At 41.4% G+C, this 16677-nt stretch overlaps 1 protein-coding gene across 1 annotated transcript in view; it reads left to right on the top strand.

Annotated features, from left to right (window-relative positions):
• Positions 1 to 16677, top strand: part of nbas (NBAS subunit of NRZ tethering complex) — a 163627-nt gene that overhangs the window by 56156 nt on the left and 90794 nt on the right. The window contains exons 32-39 of the mRNA XM_044048460.1: positions 2562 to 2674; positions 5695 to 5808; positions 8523 to 8636; positions 10782 to 10939; positions 11574 to 11657; positions 13087 to 13263; positions 13876 to 13989; positions 15037 to 15160. Coding sequence (XP_043904395.1) covers positions 2562 to 2674; positions 5695 to 5808; positions 8523 to 8636; positions 10782 to 10939; positions 11574 to 11657; positions 13087 to 13263; positions 13876 to 13989; positions 15037 to 15160 — 998 coding nt within the window. The remainder of the gene's footprint in view (positions 1 to 2561; positions 2675 to 5694; positions 5809 to 8522; positions 8637 to 10781; positions 10940 to 11573; positions 11658 to 13086; positions 13264 to 13875; positions 13990 to 15036; positions 15161 to 16677) is intronic.

Below are 16677 nucleotides of genomic sequence, written 5' to 3' on the forward strand. Positions count from 1 at the left end.
AGCGTTGCTCCAAATGAATGAAAAGTTGTCTAAATGTTGTGGCTGTAGCTTTTTTGTGGAACTTGTGCAAACTTGGGTGACAAAAGAGTTTAAAAGCCCATTATGCAGGAATAAAATGGGCAGAAGGCCTAAAAGGGATGATTTGTTGTTTTTTTGTTTGTTTTTTGATGGTTGTCTCTCTGGTATTTGAGGAAAGCTAATCTTGTAAGACCTTGAAATAGTCAAAGGCTGGAATAGGAATTAAATAGAGATAAAGAAAGAAGAAGGGGAAAAAAAAAAACTAGAGGGCGATTGCGTCAGAGTGCTGCTTCTCGATGTGCGGGTGAGCAGCTTTGGTTTGGTGCTGCATTGATAAATTCTTTACAAATGCTGATTTGTGGGTTTAACAGAGAATGTGAAGGAATCTCAAGATTATATTGCAAAGCAATGAGCGACCCTTGAATCCGTAATAGAATTTTTTCACCGTTGCCTTAAAAAACGTCTTCACACATGCCGGCATATGTGCGTGCTTGCCCTTTACAATACAAGTACATCATCAACATGTCCTCTCTCCGTCTCTCCTTCACTCATCCACTACTCTCTCCTCTCCTGCCATTGCCAGGACAAACCTCTTGTTCCTGGCGAGAACATGAGCCACACTCAATGAGTGGAAAGCTGTGCGCTAAGTGTTTTGTTGAGTGAGTGAGTGTACTGAAGTTAACAATTTGGAGTCATACTAGTTTTAAGATACATGATTTAGCTTGCTCCCCTATACACTGAGGACAGTTCTTTTTCATTATTTGTCTTTTTTCACTCATTGTGAGGGTCAAAAGGGAAAATCTCGCTCAGAGCATGTTTTTTTGTTGTTTTTTTCCCTTGAATTTACATCCCAAGGACACGTTCCATCCTCTCCACTCCACTGATGCTGACATCACAGTTCCTCTTTAAGCTGCTGTTTTATGTTGGATTATGTTATTTGAAAATGAATCATTTGGTTGTTTTCCCACTTCTTTCTGTCTCCTCTGTATTTTGCTTTGCTGCATAATTGCATGATGAGAAACCCGGAAAATGAGTGTGTACTTGAATTTGAAAACGACACGCTGACACTCACTAACGCACACGTTCATTCTATTGGTCTATAATCTGCTAAGTGATGTGCTCCATAATCCTATTAAGGTTAATGAGTCCATATTGTGTTTGCCAAAGAAGCCACCTTGGGTATGGATCTGTCAAATTAGACTTTGTAAATAAATCCATTTGAATTGAAAGGTGAAACTTCAGACTTGTCAGAATCAACCACCTCTTTGCTGAATATCATTAGTCCTTCCTGCTCACTTTGACACACTGTCAGAAGAGTAGCTCTTGCTTTGCAAACATTTTCTGCAGTATGATCAGATGAGTATTTAAACTGTTTAAAATGACACTTATGTTTAGACTGAAATAATTTTACCTTTCATATCATTGACAAGATTAATACTCTCATTTAATGTATACCTATAGTCAGCGCTAATTCAACTTAGACTTTAAACTCTAATCACTCAATCTTACACCTGACGCAAGTCAAGTGTTGTCGCTAGTTTCCAACTGAGGCACTTTTCATGCCCCATGTCTAAAGTCAATCACACAGTGTTTTCATGCTAATTTAAGTGCATTAGCCTTCATAAGCAGTTTTCATAATGCTTGTACTCTCTGGTTGTTACACACAGGGACAATCCTCAGCCCCCTTCTCTGCCTCTTCCTCATCAGTTAACTGCAGGTTAAATAATTTAAAGTTGGTCTAATTCCTTATCCTATGCAGTCTAATGGAGTTGTTGATGGGATAGAGGATTGGTAAACAGCGGAGGAAGAGGGTCTTCTGGCCAATATTAGCGTGGGGAGGAGGGTGCAGCGGGGGGGCATAGTGTCAGCTCCCCTTATCTTCTGATGCTGCAACAATTGAAACAACAGTGGAACCAGTGGAAACACGAGTACTGTAGCATTGGGGATATGAGCTGTTGCTTCATCATATCACATTAGTCTTTTAGTCTTTATCTACCAGCAGCCTCGTCCCAACACATAATGGAAGTCAGTCTGTGCCACCTGAGACACAATGTGTGGAGTCAACCACCTGTACTGATCAGACTCCGACTCTAACCGCTCTTCCCCTTTGCACAGACTCTGCCACAGACAAACAGGTGCATCCTTCAGATATCAATGGCAGCACTAAATAGACATTAAATACAACCCCTTTGTACCCTGCACCTCACTTTGTGCTTAGATTATGCGCCGTGTAACTTGCAAAAGTGTAATTGGCCACATTTGCGCCGAGCATTTTACTCCATGAGCGGTAGATTGTTGAAATGGGCCCCAAATTATTTCAAATATGAATAATTTCAATAAGTAACATATTTATTCATAGGGATTGAAGGTGCTTAGTAGTAAATGATGTTGCAGAACCAGGCCAGCTGTGATTTTAGTCCCAAGTGTTTGTGATAAGCCAAGCTAACTGAGTAGTTATCAGGGAATTTTCTTATCTAACTTTGGACGACATACTGGATAAGCATGTATACAGCATATATAACTTCCTATTTTGTCTTCTTCAGGGCGTGTCTCCAGCTCATCGTGGACTGTCCTCCTGCCATCCAAGAGGAACTGGACCTCATTAGCACCCTCAGCCAACTGGAAGACTTCAATGTCAGCATCCTCCCACTGCAAGGTAATGAGTAATGTTTGTGTGTGTAATTGTGATGAAAACTGATCGCTCAAACCACTCGGTTTATGCTCCTGAATTTGTCATCTGTGCAGTTGTGTAACTCGCTCATGGTGTTTTTAAACTCATGATGTGTAAATGATGTGAGGATCCTGTCCCCCCACTCACCTCACACATGGATCCACTTCCTCTCCCTCTCTGCTGTCAGTTCATCAGCCATCCATATGTCACTTCCTCTTACCACTATATCTAAATATATGGTTATTTATGGATCAACTGTTGAGCAAACAACATCTGTCTGATGGCCTAATTAGGATTGAAGTGTTTCTGCGTGTGCGCTCTCACTCTCTCTTTCTTTCATGCACACACACACACACACACACACTTTTTTTTATATATTTCTACTCCATCTGTAAACCCGACCAATCAGTATTCTCCTCCACGCTCTGTCTCTGTCTCCTTCCTGGCTTCACAACGGTGCCCTACCTGCACATCTCTCTGTAAGGAAAAATGTGCAGCTAGAATGAACCAGCTTGGCCCCTCATTGCCTCACCTCTGAACTGAGGTTTTGTTTGCCCCCGAGGCCTCCTCCCCATCTTTGCCCTCATCAAACTGAGCTGCCAGCATAAAACCCCAGTGACAGAGAGAGAGCCATAAACTGCCACCTCTCTCTGTCCTTTCTCTCGTTGCATCACTTATCTGTCTTTTTTTTTTTTTTTTGTCATTTTGCTTTTTTGTCATCTAATTTCTTTCTCTCCCCCCCGCTCCCTGCACTCCGCTCACAATCATGACTTTTTGTGCGTGTTGTATATCAGTGATTATCATCTAAGGCCTTTTCCACTGCTCAGGGACAGACAGACTGTCTTCAAAACCTCTGTGCCTGCCTGTAGTGCCCTTGTATTCATTTGTACCGACCATACGGAAACTATGTATGTACAAAAACTATACACACGCACACACAAATAAACATTGCTTTTGTTTTTCACAAAAGTGAAAAACTAGATAAAGGCTTTGCACCTCAAACAAACGCAGACAAGTTTGAAGTGAAAAGATTTGAGCGTACGTAATCCATCTAAGGCTGTCTCATACCGCCCTCCTACAGAGCCTAAGGTGGTGCTTCATAGACACCACCCTCCGCACAATTCCCTCAAGGACTCCCCCAAAGCGATGCCGCATCTTAAAGATCCTCAGCAGGTTGCGTTGGAAGCACAGAGGCCTGTCAAGACGCTGAACATCCTAGATTTCAGTGCATGCTTAATTTTCACACTCTCCAAAATAAATGCCGACACTGTTGATGCCAAAAACCGTCAACTGTACTGCAAACACTCAAGGAACCCCAAGGAAAAGCAATACAGTCTAATACAGGGGTGTCAAACATACAGCCCACGAGCCAGAACCGGCCCACCACAGGGTCCAATCTGGCCCACGGGATGAATTTGTTAAAATGATTACAATCTAATCATAATGGGAAATACTGTATTTTTCACTTCCAGATACCTGTAACTAAATGTTTGTGCTTTATAGATCTACTGTGATCTGTAGGTTGTAATGCACATGTGTAAATTGGTAAATTTAGGCATAATATTGTTGAAATGTTATGTTTTGTAAAAAGATACGCCATTGAATGTAAAACAAAGGAAAACAAATTCAGAGTTCTTGTTGTTTATAGGTTATTATGCTATTATTTTACTGGTCTGGAGATCCAATTGTGCTGTATTTGACCCCTGGACTAACTTTCTTACTTTCAGGATTGTTAAAATATTTAATTTTCAATCCAGATGTTTTGATTTGGATGTGCAAAATATCAGAAACATCGTTTAGCATCGCGTAACACAGTAAAACAGTACCTCAAACCACAGTCTTTAAATATGCATGAAGCTGCATTAGCGACTCTATCAAACAGCTTTAATTAAAAATAAACTTTCTAACTATTATTAAGGGGCATTTACAGAACAGTTTTAGAAGACTGCCTTTGTTTTTTGCCTGGTGTGATACTATGGCTACTGGTGTGTCATCATATAAATGCAAGTATTATATTTAAAATAATTATATAATTTAAAGTGTCATGTCAAAATATAGGTTATTGCACAGGAAGAGGCTGGACAGACTGATTAATAAAAAGAAAGAAAAGCCACCTCTGTCCTGGGATGCCCCCTTGACCCAGTGGAGGTGGTGGGAGAGAGGAGAATGATTGCTAAGCTATCATCTCTGAAGGACAATCTCTCCCTGCAGGACTCCATCACGGCACTGGGCTGTCGTCGTTGTTCCTCTCGCTGCACTCTCGTCGCACTGCTCTCAGTCCTGTTTCAATCCCGTTTATGCTGTAAATATGAAGCTCATACTGTGTATATTCTGGTATATAGATATGTTCAAGCATAGTGGTGGCAGATATGTTTGATAGTTATTGTAATCAAATTTTAATGCATTGTTTTATCTGTTTTTTTATCTGTTTTTTGCCTTCTAAGACTAAAACTAATGAGATTTTAGATCTAAAACTAATGGATATTACTGATTAATTATTACTGATCAATGCAATGGAAAGTGAAGTTTATCTTGTTAAGCATGGTTATTGTTTAGTCTTTTAAACAGTGGGGGGGGGAAAACAACAATTCAAATGTACACATAGGGAAATAATTTAGCTTAAAATGCTTTGAACAAATAATTGTTTTTGACTCAGTCATGCATGATTTATAGATTAATCTTTGCAGCTTTCTTACCTCTTCAAATTGAATTTGTAATGTGCTTTAATTAATGTTCTTTTGATGAAGTGGTTCTATAATTTTTTTTATAATATTTTGTGCTAGATAACAAAAGAAATCATGTTAAATGATCTAATTTATTTGGTTCAAGCATCGCCATCGAGACTGGCCAATTTATAGTGTTGTAAAGTGTTATAGGGCTGTAGTTTTATTTACTCGCCCACTGCCTTTTGGGATTCTCCTGGCATCTTTTTTTTATTGTACATCTCACTGTAGCTAAACCTGTCTGACACCCCTCCCCCTCTGCTGTCTTTGTCTCTCTCCCAGTGCGGCTGCGATCAAACCGTCTGTCTCTCATAGAAGAATGCATCGCCCAGTGCCCCACGGCCTACAAACAGTCCACCACTCTGCTCAATGTGGCCTCACTTCTCCGAGTGGCAGGTACCTAAAGATGCACACGGGACAACTCATTTTCTGATACCACTTTTCTTATCATGTCATTACTTTTTTCTTTTTTTTCCCTCCACACTCTTATCATGTAATAAATGAAAACAGACATTTTTTTTTCCCTCCGATGGCAGCCGCATGACAAAGCTCATGGGATTAAGTGAGAAAGCACTGTGTGCACGAGGCACAGAGACGTATCCCAGCATGCATGGGCGCGCTCGAGTACGCTGACAGTTCTCACACAAGAGTTAAGTTCATCTTGCCTGAGCACTGTTGCAGCTTGCAAGCGAAAAAAATCCATGCTAAAGCACTTAAAACGCACACACACACACACACACACACACACACACACACACACGACTCTGAATCCCTTTTCTGTGCTCAACCTTCATGTAGCTTTGACTCTCACCAGAATTTGCATCTCAGATTGACAGTGAGATGTTTTGTCTGAAGTTATGATTCATAGGTTTACGGCTTTGCTGCACGTATGAGTGTGTCATTTCATTCTGTAGTAAGACGTATTCTGACTTTAGCCTTGTTATGTACTTCCTTTGATCCTGTTAAGTAGTGAATGTTTAGAGGAAATGGGATTTTTGTGTGTTTTAATGGTGTTGTTTGGAATCCAGGCTACATTACTTAGTGCTAAAATATAAAAATATAACAGATAAGTGTTTATTTCCCGGTGTCAACTTTGGCCATTTGTACAAAAAATGCGAGAGATATTGCTGGAAATGTGACAGATACATTGCTAAAAGAGTTTTCTGCCCCTTGTCCAATGTTTCACTTGACAGACTTTAAACCTGGCTTAAAAATTCAAGTTTCCTCTCTGTAAGAGTTTCCATGATTACAAGCTCCTGTCAGAGAAGAGAATGTTTACAACACCTCGGTCACTCTCACCACTTCCAATCGGGATTACAAACTGCTGCACTGTATAACAATGAGGGGGGCGAGCGCTAACCTCAACAACACATTGACTGGCATATTAAGAGTCGAAAACACGAGCTGCAATTTGTTTCTAGATTAAATCCATGAAAAACCCTCAGAGCTATTCTGCCTCGAGCCAAGCCTTTCCAAACACCAGGATTTTAATCCTGCTTTATGTTTTTGTCCAAAATGACACAAGCATTTTTGTTTATCTGTCTATTTGTCTGTCTGTCTCCATGTTTGTTTCATGCCTCTTCTTGTCAAGACTGACTCGTCTGTGTCTGCCTGTTGCTCTGTTGCCTGCCCCTCTCTTCTCCCCTCCGTCTTTTGACTTGCAACTTGTTCTGTCCTCTCTCTCTCTCTCTCTCTCTCTCTCTCTCTCTCTGAGGCCTGTCACCAGCTTAAGGAAAACTGCTAACCGGCCTTGTGGCATTTCTGTGTCTGTGCCGCTCACATTCAGTCAGCAGGCTGCTCTCACTGTGTGGTTTCACAGAAGAGAGTCAGAGGGAGATGAGAAGAGGAATAAACAATTTTTTAAATAAATAAATGTAGGGGGGAGGCTTTTGAAGGGCGCATAGCTGCAGGGCTCTGTGGTGAATATTTAATGCAGGTATCACCAGCACACCAGTTAAAACCCTCAGGATTTAGTTCCTGCCTCAGTCTACAGAAATGCCTTGTAATTCGTTCAGTCTTATGGGGAATGGGTACAAAAAAAAACCAAACCTGTTGTTGCCTGAATTAATCAATAAATATGATGCCGCAAATGAGAAATAAATTGTGCTGACTTGGAAAGGATGCGCCGATCACGTAAAGAATCTCCTGAGATTATATGTTGTCTTTGCTTATTAACTTGAGTGTCTTCTGTTTATTGTTTTCCTGACATTTCTCACTTCATTTCACTCCACCCATCATGGGTGATTCATCATGAACAGGTAAAGGCTGCTGGCTTCAAATAAGGCTTGATAAAAGCATTTGGTATAAAAAAAAAAGAAAGAAGAAAAAAAAATTGGCGGTAAATGAAGGAATGGTGACACACACCAACCTCTATTAAGGTTTAAACAGCTTTAGAAGACCTTTTACTGTTCACTCTGTTCACCAGCACCACTTTCCCCTTCACTGAAAACACTGTGTTTCTGCACGTTGCTCATTCAACACACACAGGGCCGTCACATTATTTTCAAGTCATATGTTGCTCTTTGATCTTCAGTGTACAGTTTAGCTCAGAAGTTCTGTTTTCGCCCGCGCCTCTTTGATCGCCCTGTCCTCTCCTTTTTGTTTATCGAGCGTGCGCTGATATCAAAGGTTTGTCCCGAGTCGCCGCATGAATGTTAACGCTGCAACCGACCAACACTGAGACAGTGAACTTAAAGATTCATTCCCATTTAGCAAGACTGTGAAATCCTTTTTTAATATATATATATTGCGCACTCTCTCTTTTAGATAAGCAGACATGGCAGTAACCTCGTTTATGCCACACGCAGTTTAATATAAAGTCTGCAGCTTGGTCTGTGAAGCAGCTAATGCATTCAGACATCCGCGCGGTTCAACTTTGAGGCCGCGTGTGCACGTGTTTGTGTGTTGTCTGGTGGAGGTTTAATAAGAGGTTTATTAAGCCAGATGTTGGAGTGTACGTGATATGCAGGCTTGATGAGTTTTGCTGTGTTGGTTTTGGCGCGTTGATATTTCTCCAAATTTGAAATACAAATTATTATTTCAGTGTCTTGTGTTTGGGTTGCATCTCTCGGGTGTTAATGCCGAATTAAAACCTGTGTCTCTCTGTCTAGGAGATGATGAGGCCACACGGAAAGGCCAAGTACTGACCTTGCTGGCAGAGCAAGCTCTTCAGTGTTCCGACTTCAAGACCTCTTACATCCACTGTCAGGACCTCATGGCTGCAGGTGGGTAGATAACATTGGGAAAAAAATGTGTAGCAGTACACTTTACTCAGCCAGGTGTAGAGGTGTCACACAGTGCACTGAAGCCTGTAGAGGAGCTAATGTGACCATCCCTCCTACCGGTCTGCTATTTTTCTTAATCCAACTCGGGGGGAAAATGCTTTTTGAGTAGTTATTCGAGTTTTAACAGAAACCAGTTGCACCCACCTCGTCTTATAACGAGCACGGCTGGCTGTCGCTGCCAGTAAGAGTGATGATTTTCTGAAAATGTTACTGCAATTTCTTGTCCACACAAAGTAAATGACTTATGTTTTATATTTTTTATGCATAAATGGTTTTTTGGAAGGAGAGTGTGTGTATGTACATATGTATATATATAAACATATATATTTATATATATATATGCTTTTCCAGATAGGCATAACTGTAAAAAATGGTTTAATTCTGAAGGAGAAAATAGAGATTTTCTTTTTTAGAAATATGCTCATCTGCAGCCTTGCCAAGAGTTAAGGGAGGTTGATAGCACAAACATCCCACATATGAGGAGCTACAGGGACATGGTCAACTCAACTACACAAGGTATGCATAAATAATGCATACCTTGTGTAATCCTTACAAAAAAAATATTAAATAAATATCTGAAATAAGAAATGGTTCTTACTGGAGTCCAGGAAACAAGCAGACTTCAGTCATCACTAGGGCCAGTGAAACCACTTCTTTTATCATCTTACAAACTGATTCACGTTGGCTTTTACATCCCATAAGCTGAACTGTGTTGTTGAAAGTGCTCTTTACTCCTCTTATATAACTCATAACATTATGAGTTAGAGAGTCGAGCCTATTCTGTTAAACTTACCCCCACTCAACTCATGAGTGAAACCTGAAAGTCAACCCATCCAATAAAAAGGTAGAACCACTGAATCAGGAATCACATTTTATTGTAAGTCACAGCATGCTGGTCGATGTGGAAATGTCAGCAGCACCAAATAATTGATTTTGGATAATACTGTTAAATTGTATACTTGTGAAAAGCCTTTTCCATAACACCCCATTCCTTCCTCCATGATGTGTCAACAGGATAATTCAGAAGTTGACTTGAGTTGATATCGCAACTGAAGGGAATGAGGGTAAAAAATGACAGAAGTGGAAACAATTTACCCCAACAAATCCAAAGATTGTCCCATAACTTGGTGTTTTTTTATGATTTTCCCTCTGGTTTTAAATACTTGAGAACGTCAGAATTCGGGCCTCTTACTAGAAGACTAAAGTTGAGTGTCCGTTCACGCACAGGAAACAATAATAAAGAGTGGGATATCGCAGGGATATTCCCCACTCTTCCCCTCAAACTTTCCCTGAAGGGATTTAAAGTGGTCACTGAGGTAATGGTATTTTGTTTGACCCAGTTTCACATTACGACGCAGGAAAAATGACGGTGAATAGAATTTCACCGAGGCTTCCCACAGCACTGAGTAACTGGAGACCGTGCAGATGAGAGAGGTGTCGCGGAGAAAGGGAAGGTGTAATCAGATAAGCACTGGTGTTCTCTGTCTGAGAACACAGCGGGAATAATTGAATCTGTTTGTGTGAATGAAGTCGGGCCAGTGTCTAGGTTTTTGTAGCAACGTTATTAAAGTCTAATGGTTTTTTTTTGGTTTTTTTTCCAGTGGGAAACTGGCTGACTTATTTATATATAATAGATATTGATGTAGATATATATACATGTATTAATATCTCAAGGTTGTGGAAGGTCACACTTTATTATTTTGTCATATTTCAGGATTATATCCTACAGAACAAGTGTGAGCTGTATTTTTATGGTTTTAGATTGACCTTGGTCTTCGATCAGAGTCATGTCGGATTTATAGAGCTGACAACAATTTTTAATTATATGATTTATGTATATATATTTGACCGTCTGACCTTGTATTTTGTATCCTTTCTCTGTCTGATGAGTTTGTAAAATCTTTTACTGTGACGAAAAGCTTTTCGTAAGTCAAGGAAGTGGCGAAGGAAATGGAAGAGATGCAACATAAAACACCAGCAACAACTGAACGACGTATCATCCTTCTTTCCCCTTCTGCCTCTCCTGCCTGGCTACATTTCACCTTTCCTCCCTTCCTTGTTTACCTCCATCTGTTCTTCCTCCAGGTTACAGTCCAGGGTGGGAGGTCTGCAGTCTGCTTGGCCAGTGTGATGGATATGGAGACCTGGAGGCCCGGCAAGAGCTTTTAGCTTTTTCTCTAACCCACTGTCCCCCAGACAAAATCCATGGCCTCCTGGCTGCATCCAGTGACCTGCAAACTCAGGTTAGTCATTGATGCTTCTTCTATATATTTGTCAATGTATACAAAAAAGGGTGCTTGGTTAACAAAATAAAATAAATAAAAAAAGTCACAAGATGAACTGGAACTGATGGCAGAAAGCAACACATCCAGACGGGGCAAACAATTACAGGAGAAACACTGAAGGAAGTGGTGAGCTATAGGAAAAGGGAGAGGTGAGAGCCTCCGACATCAAACAGGAAGTACTGCATTATGAAGGAAATCTTCATAATCTTCTTAAATCTTAACAATGACACATTAACATAAGATTAGAATAAGAATAGTTATATGATCACCTGGTTTGACTGTATTATGCCTTTTATAAAAACCCAAAAACAAACAACAACTTGAAATGGAAACATCTCTCTTTGCTTGCTCTTTGTAATTGCTCATATTCAGTAGCGACCTGTGGCTACAATTCACGAGTCACGCTTTGCTGTAAACTGTCACAAGCTTAAAAGACTGTAAAAGAATGCATTCTTTCTGCGGCTGACCTGCTGTGTGAAGTCCAACACAAATCAAGATTCAAAAACAGAAATAGAACAAACTATAAAATGTTTCAAAGAAAAATAGCAAATACATTTTGCCTTCTCCCTCCCTCTCTCTTTGGCTCCTGCAGGTGTTGTACCAGGCCGTTAACTATCAAATGGAGCCTGTTATTACAGAGTGTGGACGAGAGTCAGACGAGACGGATGCTGTGAAGGTTTGTGTATTTTAAATTTAGTTTTTTTTTTCCTGCACTAATGATGTTGTTGTTGTTGTACACCTGCTCTTCCTCTCTGTGGAAGACCACTATTGCGGTCAGGGCGTGTCTCTGTGCGTTTGTTGGGTTTGTGTGTTTTCCTATTGCTCCATATTTGATGAGGTGTAAATCTAGTGTTAAGGTTGCGCTGCTCTCTTGGTTTATTTATGCCTCCCCTTCTCCTCCCCTTCAGCACTGCCAGCTTTATGATGCCTTTAGAGGATGTTAATGTTTCATGACTTGCATTGCCTCCCCTTTGTGGGTGGATGGGTTCTCATTTGAAGCTGACTGCTGTCATTTTATTGTTGTATTGATGTCCCTAATCCTCACTCGTATATATTTAAGCCCTCTAGATGTGTGTGTGTGTGTGTGTGTGTGTGTGTACTCTTGTGTGTTTCTTTTACTTTTTGTGTTGTTTTTTTTACAAACCTCTTCAGTGCATGCACGTTTGGCGTGCCTTTCATTCCCTAACCCTCACTCCTCTTCCAGATATAAGGTATTGATGAAAGGCAGTAAACGATTTGGCTCCAGCCCACTGACCGTTTAAATGTGGTTTTAAAATGCTTTTCTATTGTGCAGTAACCAACATACCATGGAAATTAGTGGCGCCCTTTCAAAAACACTCCAATAATGCAGTTTACGGTCCAGTGCACACCCTTTTGTTATTTTTTGTTCATTGTAAGATAGCAAAATCACTCTATCTGGGAAAGAAGTCCTTTTTATTGGTCCTGTAGCCCCTTTTAGTTCCGAATGGATGAACAGTATAAGCAAATATTGACTTTACTTCAATGTCCTGTTTTGCAATACAGGAATCATTTGACATTTGTAGTAAATTTGCCAAATGCTGGTTGCCAAGTTTTGCCATTGTTGAACAGAGAGCCAAGCTATCTCTTTCCTGAGAGTTAAGTTAAGATAATGTGTTTGACAAACAGATAAATTCTAAATTTGTGATATTGATCTGCGTGTCACAGTCTTTGCCAGAAGTCACTCAGTTGTCTTTGAGAAACAAGCAATTACACTTTCAAGGTGTTTCGAGTCAGAAAGGAAATAAAGATAGCGAGGCATTTTGTCACTTCTGTACATGGCACACAAACGAGGCGACGCACACGTGAAGTCGAGTGCTTTTTGAAGTGCTCCTTTCAAGTCGCCAATAGAAACATTCATACAGCACGACGTGATTGAGATACTGATGCTCGGAGACATTGTGATCAAATTCTTCCTCTGATGTTACTTTTCAATTCCAAAAAGGGTGTGAGGAGGTCTCTAAAGTAAAACTTTAATACTTGTGTGATGTCTACTACTGCAGAGAGTGCTGATTAACATATAAGAGTAACATAATTGTCAAAACTTTTCTCTGTCCTTCTCCCTGATGTCACCTGCTTGGCCGTAGGCCTCTGCTTCCACCGCGGGCTCGCCTGTGGGGACAGCGGGGGACCTGCTGCACAGGACCACAGCCAAGACCATGGAAGTGCTGACCACCACAGGCCTGACCACCAAGGCTGTGCTGACCGCAGTGAGTGACCACCGCTGGTGGAAAGAATCGCTCAACTACCTCCGGCCACTTCAAGTAAGAACACATTCACTGCTGTTTTTACATCAGGGGCAATAAATAAACCTAACGAGGGACTAATGAAGTCACTTGTGGGTTTAGAGGGCTGTGTTTGTTGTGTGTCCTGTTGACACGTGCGGTTATGCATGTGCGATGAGTGTGCTGTAAAAGGCTCAGTCGAGCAGCTGAAAAAGGAAAGTGATCCTCGGGATGTATTTGTTTTGAGGCTTCCTTTTTAACTCCGTTAGACCCTGGACATCACTGTGTGAGTGAAAGACAGTCCTGTGTCTGCCTGCCTGTGCCCCATTTCTCACACACTCCTGCTCAGATGCTTTATCCAAAAACAACCAATCAAGAGCTCATCTTTTGCATAATTAACTGGCCTGCCCGCTGAATATTTCAATACGCGAAGGTTGCCAGCGGCTGAGCTGGTCCGGCGGTCGCCAGGGCGGAGATTGATGGCGTCGCTGGTCTCGACAGTTTTGTGTGTGTGTGTGGTAGGAGGAGGTGGAGGGGGAGTTGCTCGTAGTTACAGGTTTTGAAGGAAAGCGTGTCGGCTGTGGGACAGAGAGAGATGACAGTGCTGTGGGCATGTTGTGAAAGTTTAATGATGTTTTGATGGCTCCTCAGGGTCGCGACGCAGGAGCCACGACGCAGGAAGGTGCATGTGAGAACTCGAACCTGGAGCATCAAGGCTGTAGCCCCTTTTATCAGGAACTTATCGAGGATCGCTACGTAGACCTGGTGAGTGGTTAAGACTCAAGTGGCTCTTGGGTCATTATTGCCTTTCCTTTCACATTTTTTCTTTCTCCTTAAATCGTCCATCTTCTTAGATTACAGCAAAAATGTTTTAGTAGATTTATGACTTACGGCATTCAGTTAGATTTCTTCTATCACTTATACATTTCTTGAGAATTAATATTGATTTGAGGGAGCAATTTTTAACACTTTAGCAATTTGCTAGAGTGCTTTTCTGAGAAAAGAGGGATTCAACTTGAGGCTGATCGTATAATAGTTGAAATGAGGGGTAAAACGAGGAATAAAAACGTGCACAGTGGAGGTAATGTATGTGTTGGACAGAGGTGGAGATCATAAAAAATGGGAGTTGTTGTGGAAGTAGAAAAGAACAAAAGTAAGGAAAGTAGTGGTCTGACCTTTATGCCTAGAATATGGTGGCCCCGGGTTAAGACCGAGCTTTTTACTCCGACACAAATCATGTGGATAGCTAAAAGAGTTGACGCAAAGGGAAACAGAGAAGGTCGATACATCTCTTCTCATGACATTTTAATAGGCCTCTCAAAATCCCTTCCTCTGCTCCATCTTACATCATCCACCTATCAATGATGGCTCCACTTGTCCATCCGTCTATGAGCCGGCTGATCAATGGGATCGTTTTTTTTACCTTAACAGTTTTCGATGAAGGAAGAGCGAGAGGAGGAAGGGCTGATTGAAAGAGAGGAAGAGACAAATCCAACAAGGCAGAAAGATGGATGGAGGGAGAGTAGTAAAGATAGACAGGGAAGATCCTCTGAGGCCCGTGAGAACACCAGCTTCATAGTTCACCTCTGCAACACTTGAAAAATTACTCAGCATACAGTCCTATAAAGGGATTATCAAAAGGTCTGATGCTGAAGAGCATTATTTGTCTGTGAAGTTCATTTGTTTACTCCGGCTCTCGACACTCCGTCACCTTAATCACATCTGCCTGTGTAATTTTCCGATCCGCCCCTCCTCCTCCTCCCGCGAGGAAGCCCTCAGTGTTACGTGTCTTCTCGTTCTGTTCTCTTGTAGAGTCAAGATGTGTACTCGTCCTACAAAGACCTGCCTCAGGAAAACTTTGCCGAGGTTTTGCTGAGGACTGGCAAACTGGCCGAGGCCAAAACAGAAGGAAAAACCCTGTTTCCTGCCACAGAGGGTAAGCAGCGTGTTGTGTAACGCTCAGTTACACGCATGCACACACACACACACAGAGCTTGATTTGAATCCCAAGCTCATTAATCAAGACTTATTATAGAATCCGAGAAGAATTATTACCATAGTATTTCTTGGAGTCCCCTTTTTTTGCATTTTGAACCGTTTCCCCTCTCTGTTTTTCACACATGACTGATGTCAGAGAAGAATAGTGCTTCACATTATTGCCGAGGCACTCGTGAGACTGCGGTATGATAGAAATGAAACCGACCCCGTGCCGCCGAACAGACAGACCATATTGTCTGCCATCTGTGGCTCCGTATTATTCTCCTTGCTTTCCATTTGTAGTGCAATTGCACACGCTAACACTACCTTTGTCATTGTTGTGAGCGTCTTTGAAGACTGATCATCTCGTTGGAATTGGTTTCAGTGCAGAGGGAACATGATTCTGAATATTAACCCCCCCCAGGCTGTTGTAACACACTGTATATTCACCGATGCACTTTAATAGGAACACCTGTACACAGGCGTTTGCATGCATTTATTCATCCAATTATGTGGCGTTAGTGCAGTGCATAAAATCCTGCAAGCTCAAGCTAATGTTGTGTGCATGTGTGTTTTTATGAAATGTCGTTTCTCCCGGAACTTTCAGAAACGGCAATGCACGGAATTGGTTGATACGAGTTGAGTCTTTGAAGAGTTTGAATTACTGCTCCTTACCAAAACAGTCTCTTCACAAGACTCCACAGCACGCAGCACCTTGAGGCAAATTGTCTCCAAAGAAAAAAAAAACAAAACAAAAAGAACAAACAACAACAAAAAACTAAGAACATCATTTTGCACTTCAGATCTGATCAATCCATACACTGTGTGGGTGTGGTTGAATAGGAGATCCGCAGTGGCTAGATTTGCAGAAATGATGTGATGCAGTCCCGTCAACAAGGAGCAGAATATATCAAAGTCTCCAGGCTTTTTGTTGGAAAAAATGGCCTCAGGCTGTTTTGAGAGCAAAGCGATTAACTACCCTGGACTAGTATGATGTTTCTCATAAATGTAAATGAGTGTAGTTTGAATATTTTGTGCATTAACATTAATTATCCAACCTCCTCTTTAACAGAAGTGTTTGAGGAAAAAGTGAGTGCAAATTATTTAACTTGAACGATTTCTCAGGGCTTTATCTTAGTGAAGCTGCAGTATTGACGGAATGCATGATCCCTCTCCTCTCCTCTCCTCTCCCCTCCCCTCCCCTCCCAGACTAGGGGACAACATGGGAAGAATTGCCTCACACTGATTAATTAATGTATCCCCACGTGTCCCCCAGCAACAGTAAATAATGACACGTCACCACTGCCATACCGGAGAGAGAGATAACATCAAGTCAAGTCGCCAGGGCCACATTGTGTGATGGATCACAGCCGCTCGCTAAAATCAATGCCACGACAAATACAGACAGTGTGTTTGTGCACGTGGACATGTTTGAGTACATGGACACTGAAGAATGCAAGGCATGCACTTTGACCC

The sequence above is a fragment of the Solea senegalensis genome, linkage group LG17 (assembly GCF_019176455.1).
Source record: "Solea senegalensis isolate Sse05_10M linkage group LG17, IFAPA_SoseM_1, whole genome shotgun sequence".
Lineage (NCBI taxonomy): Eukaryota > Metazoa > Chordata > Actinopteri > Pleuronectiformes > Soleidae > Solea > Solea senegalensis.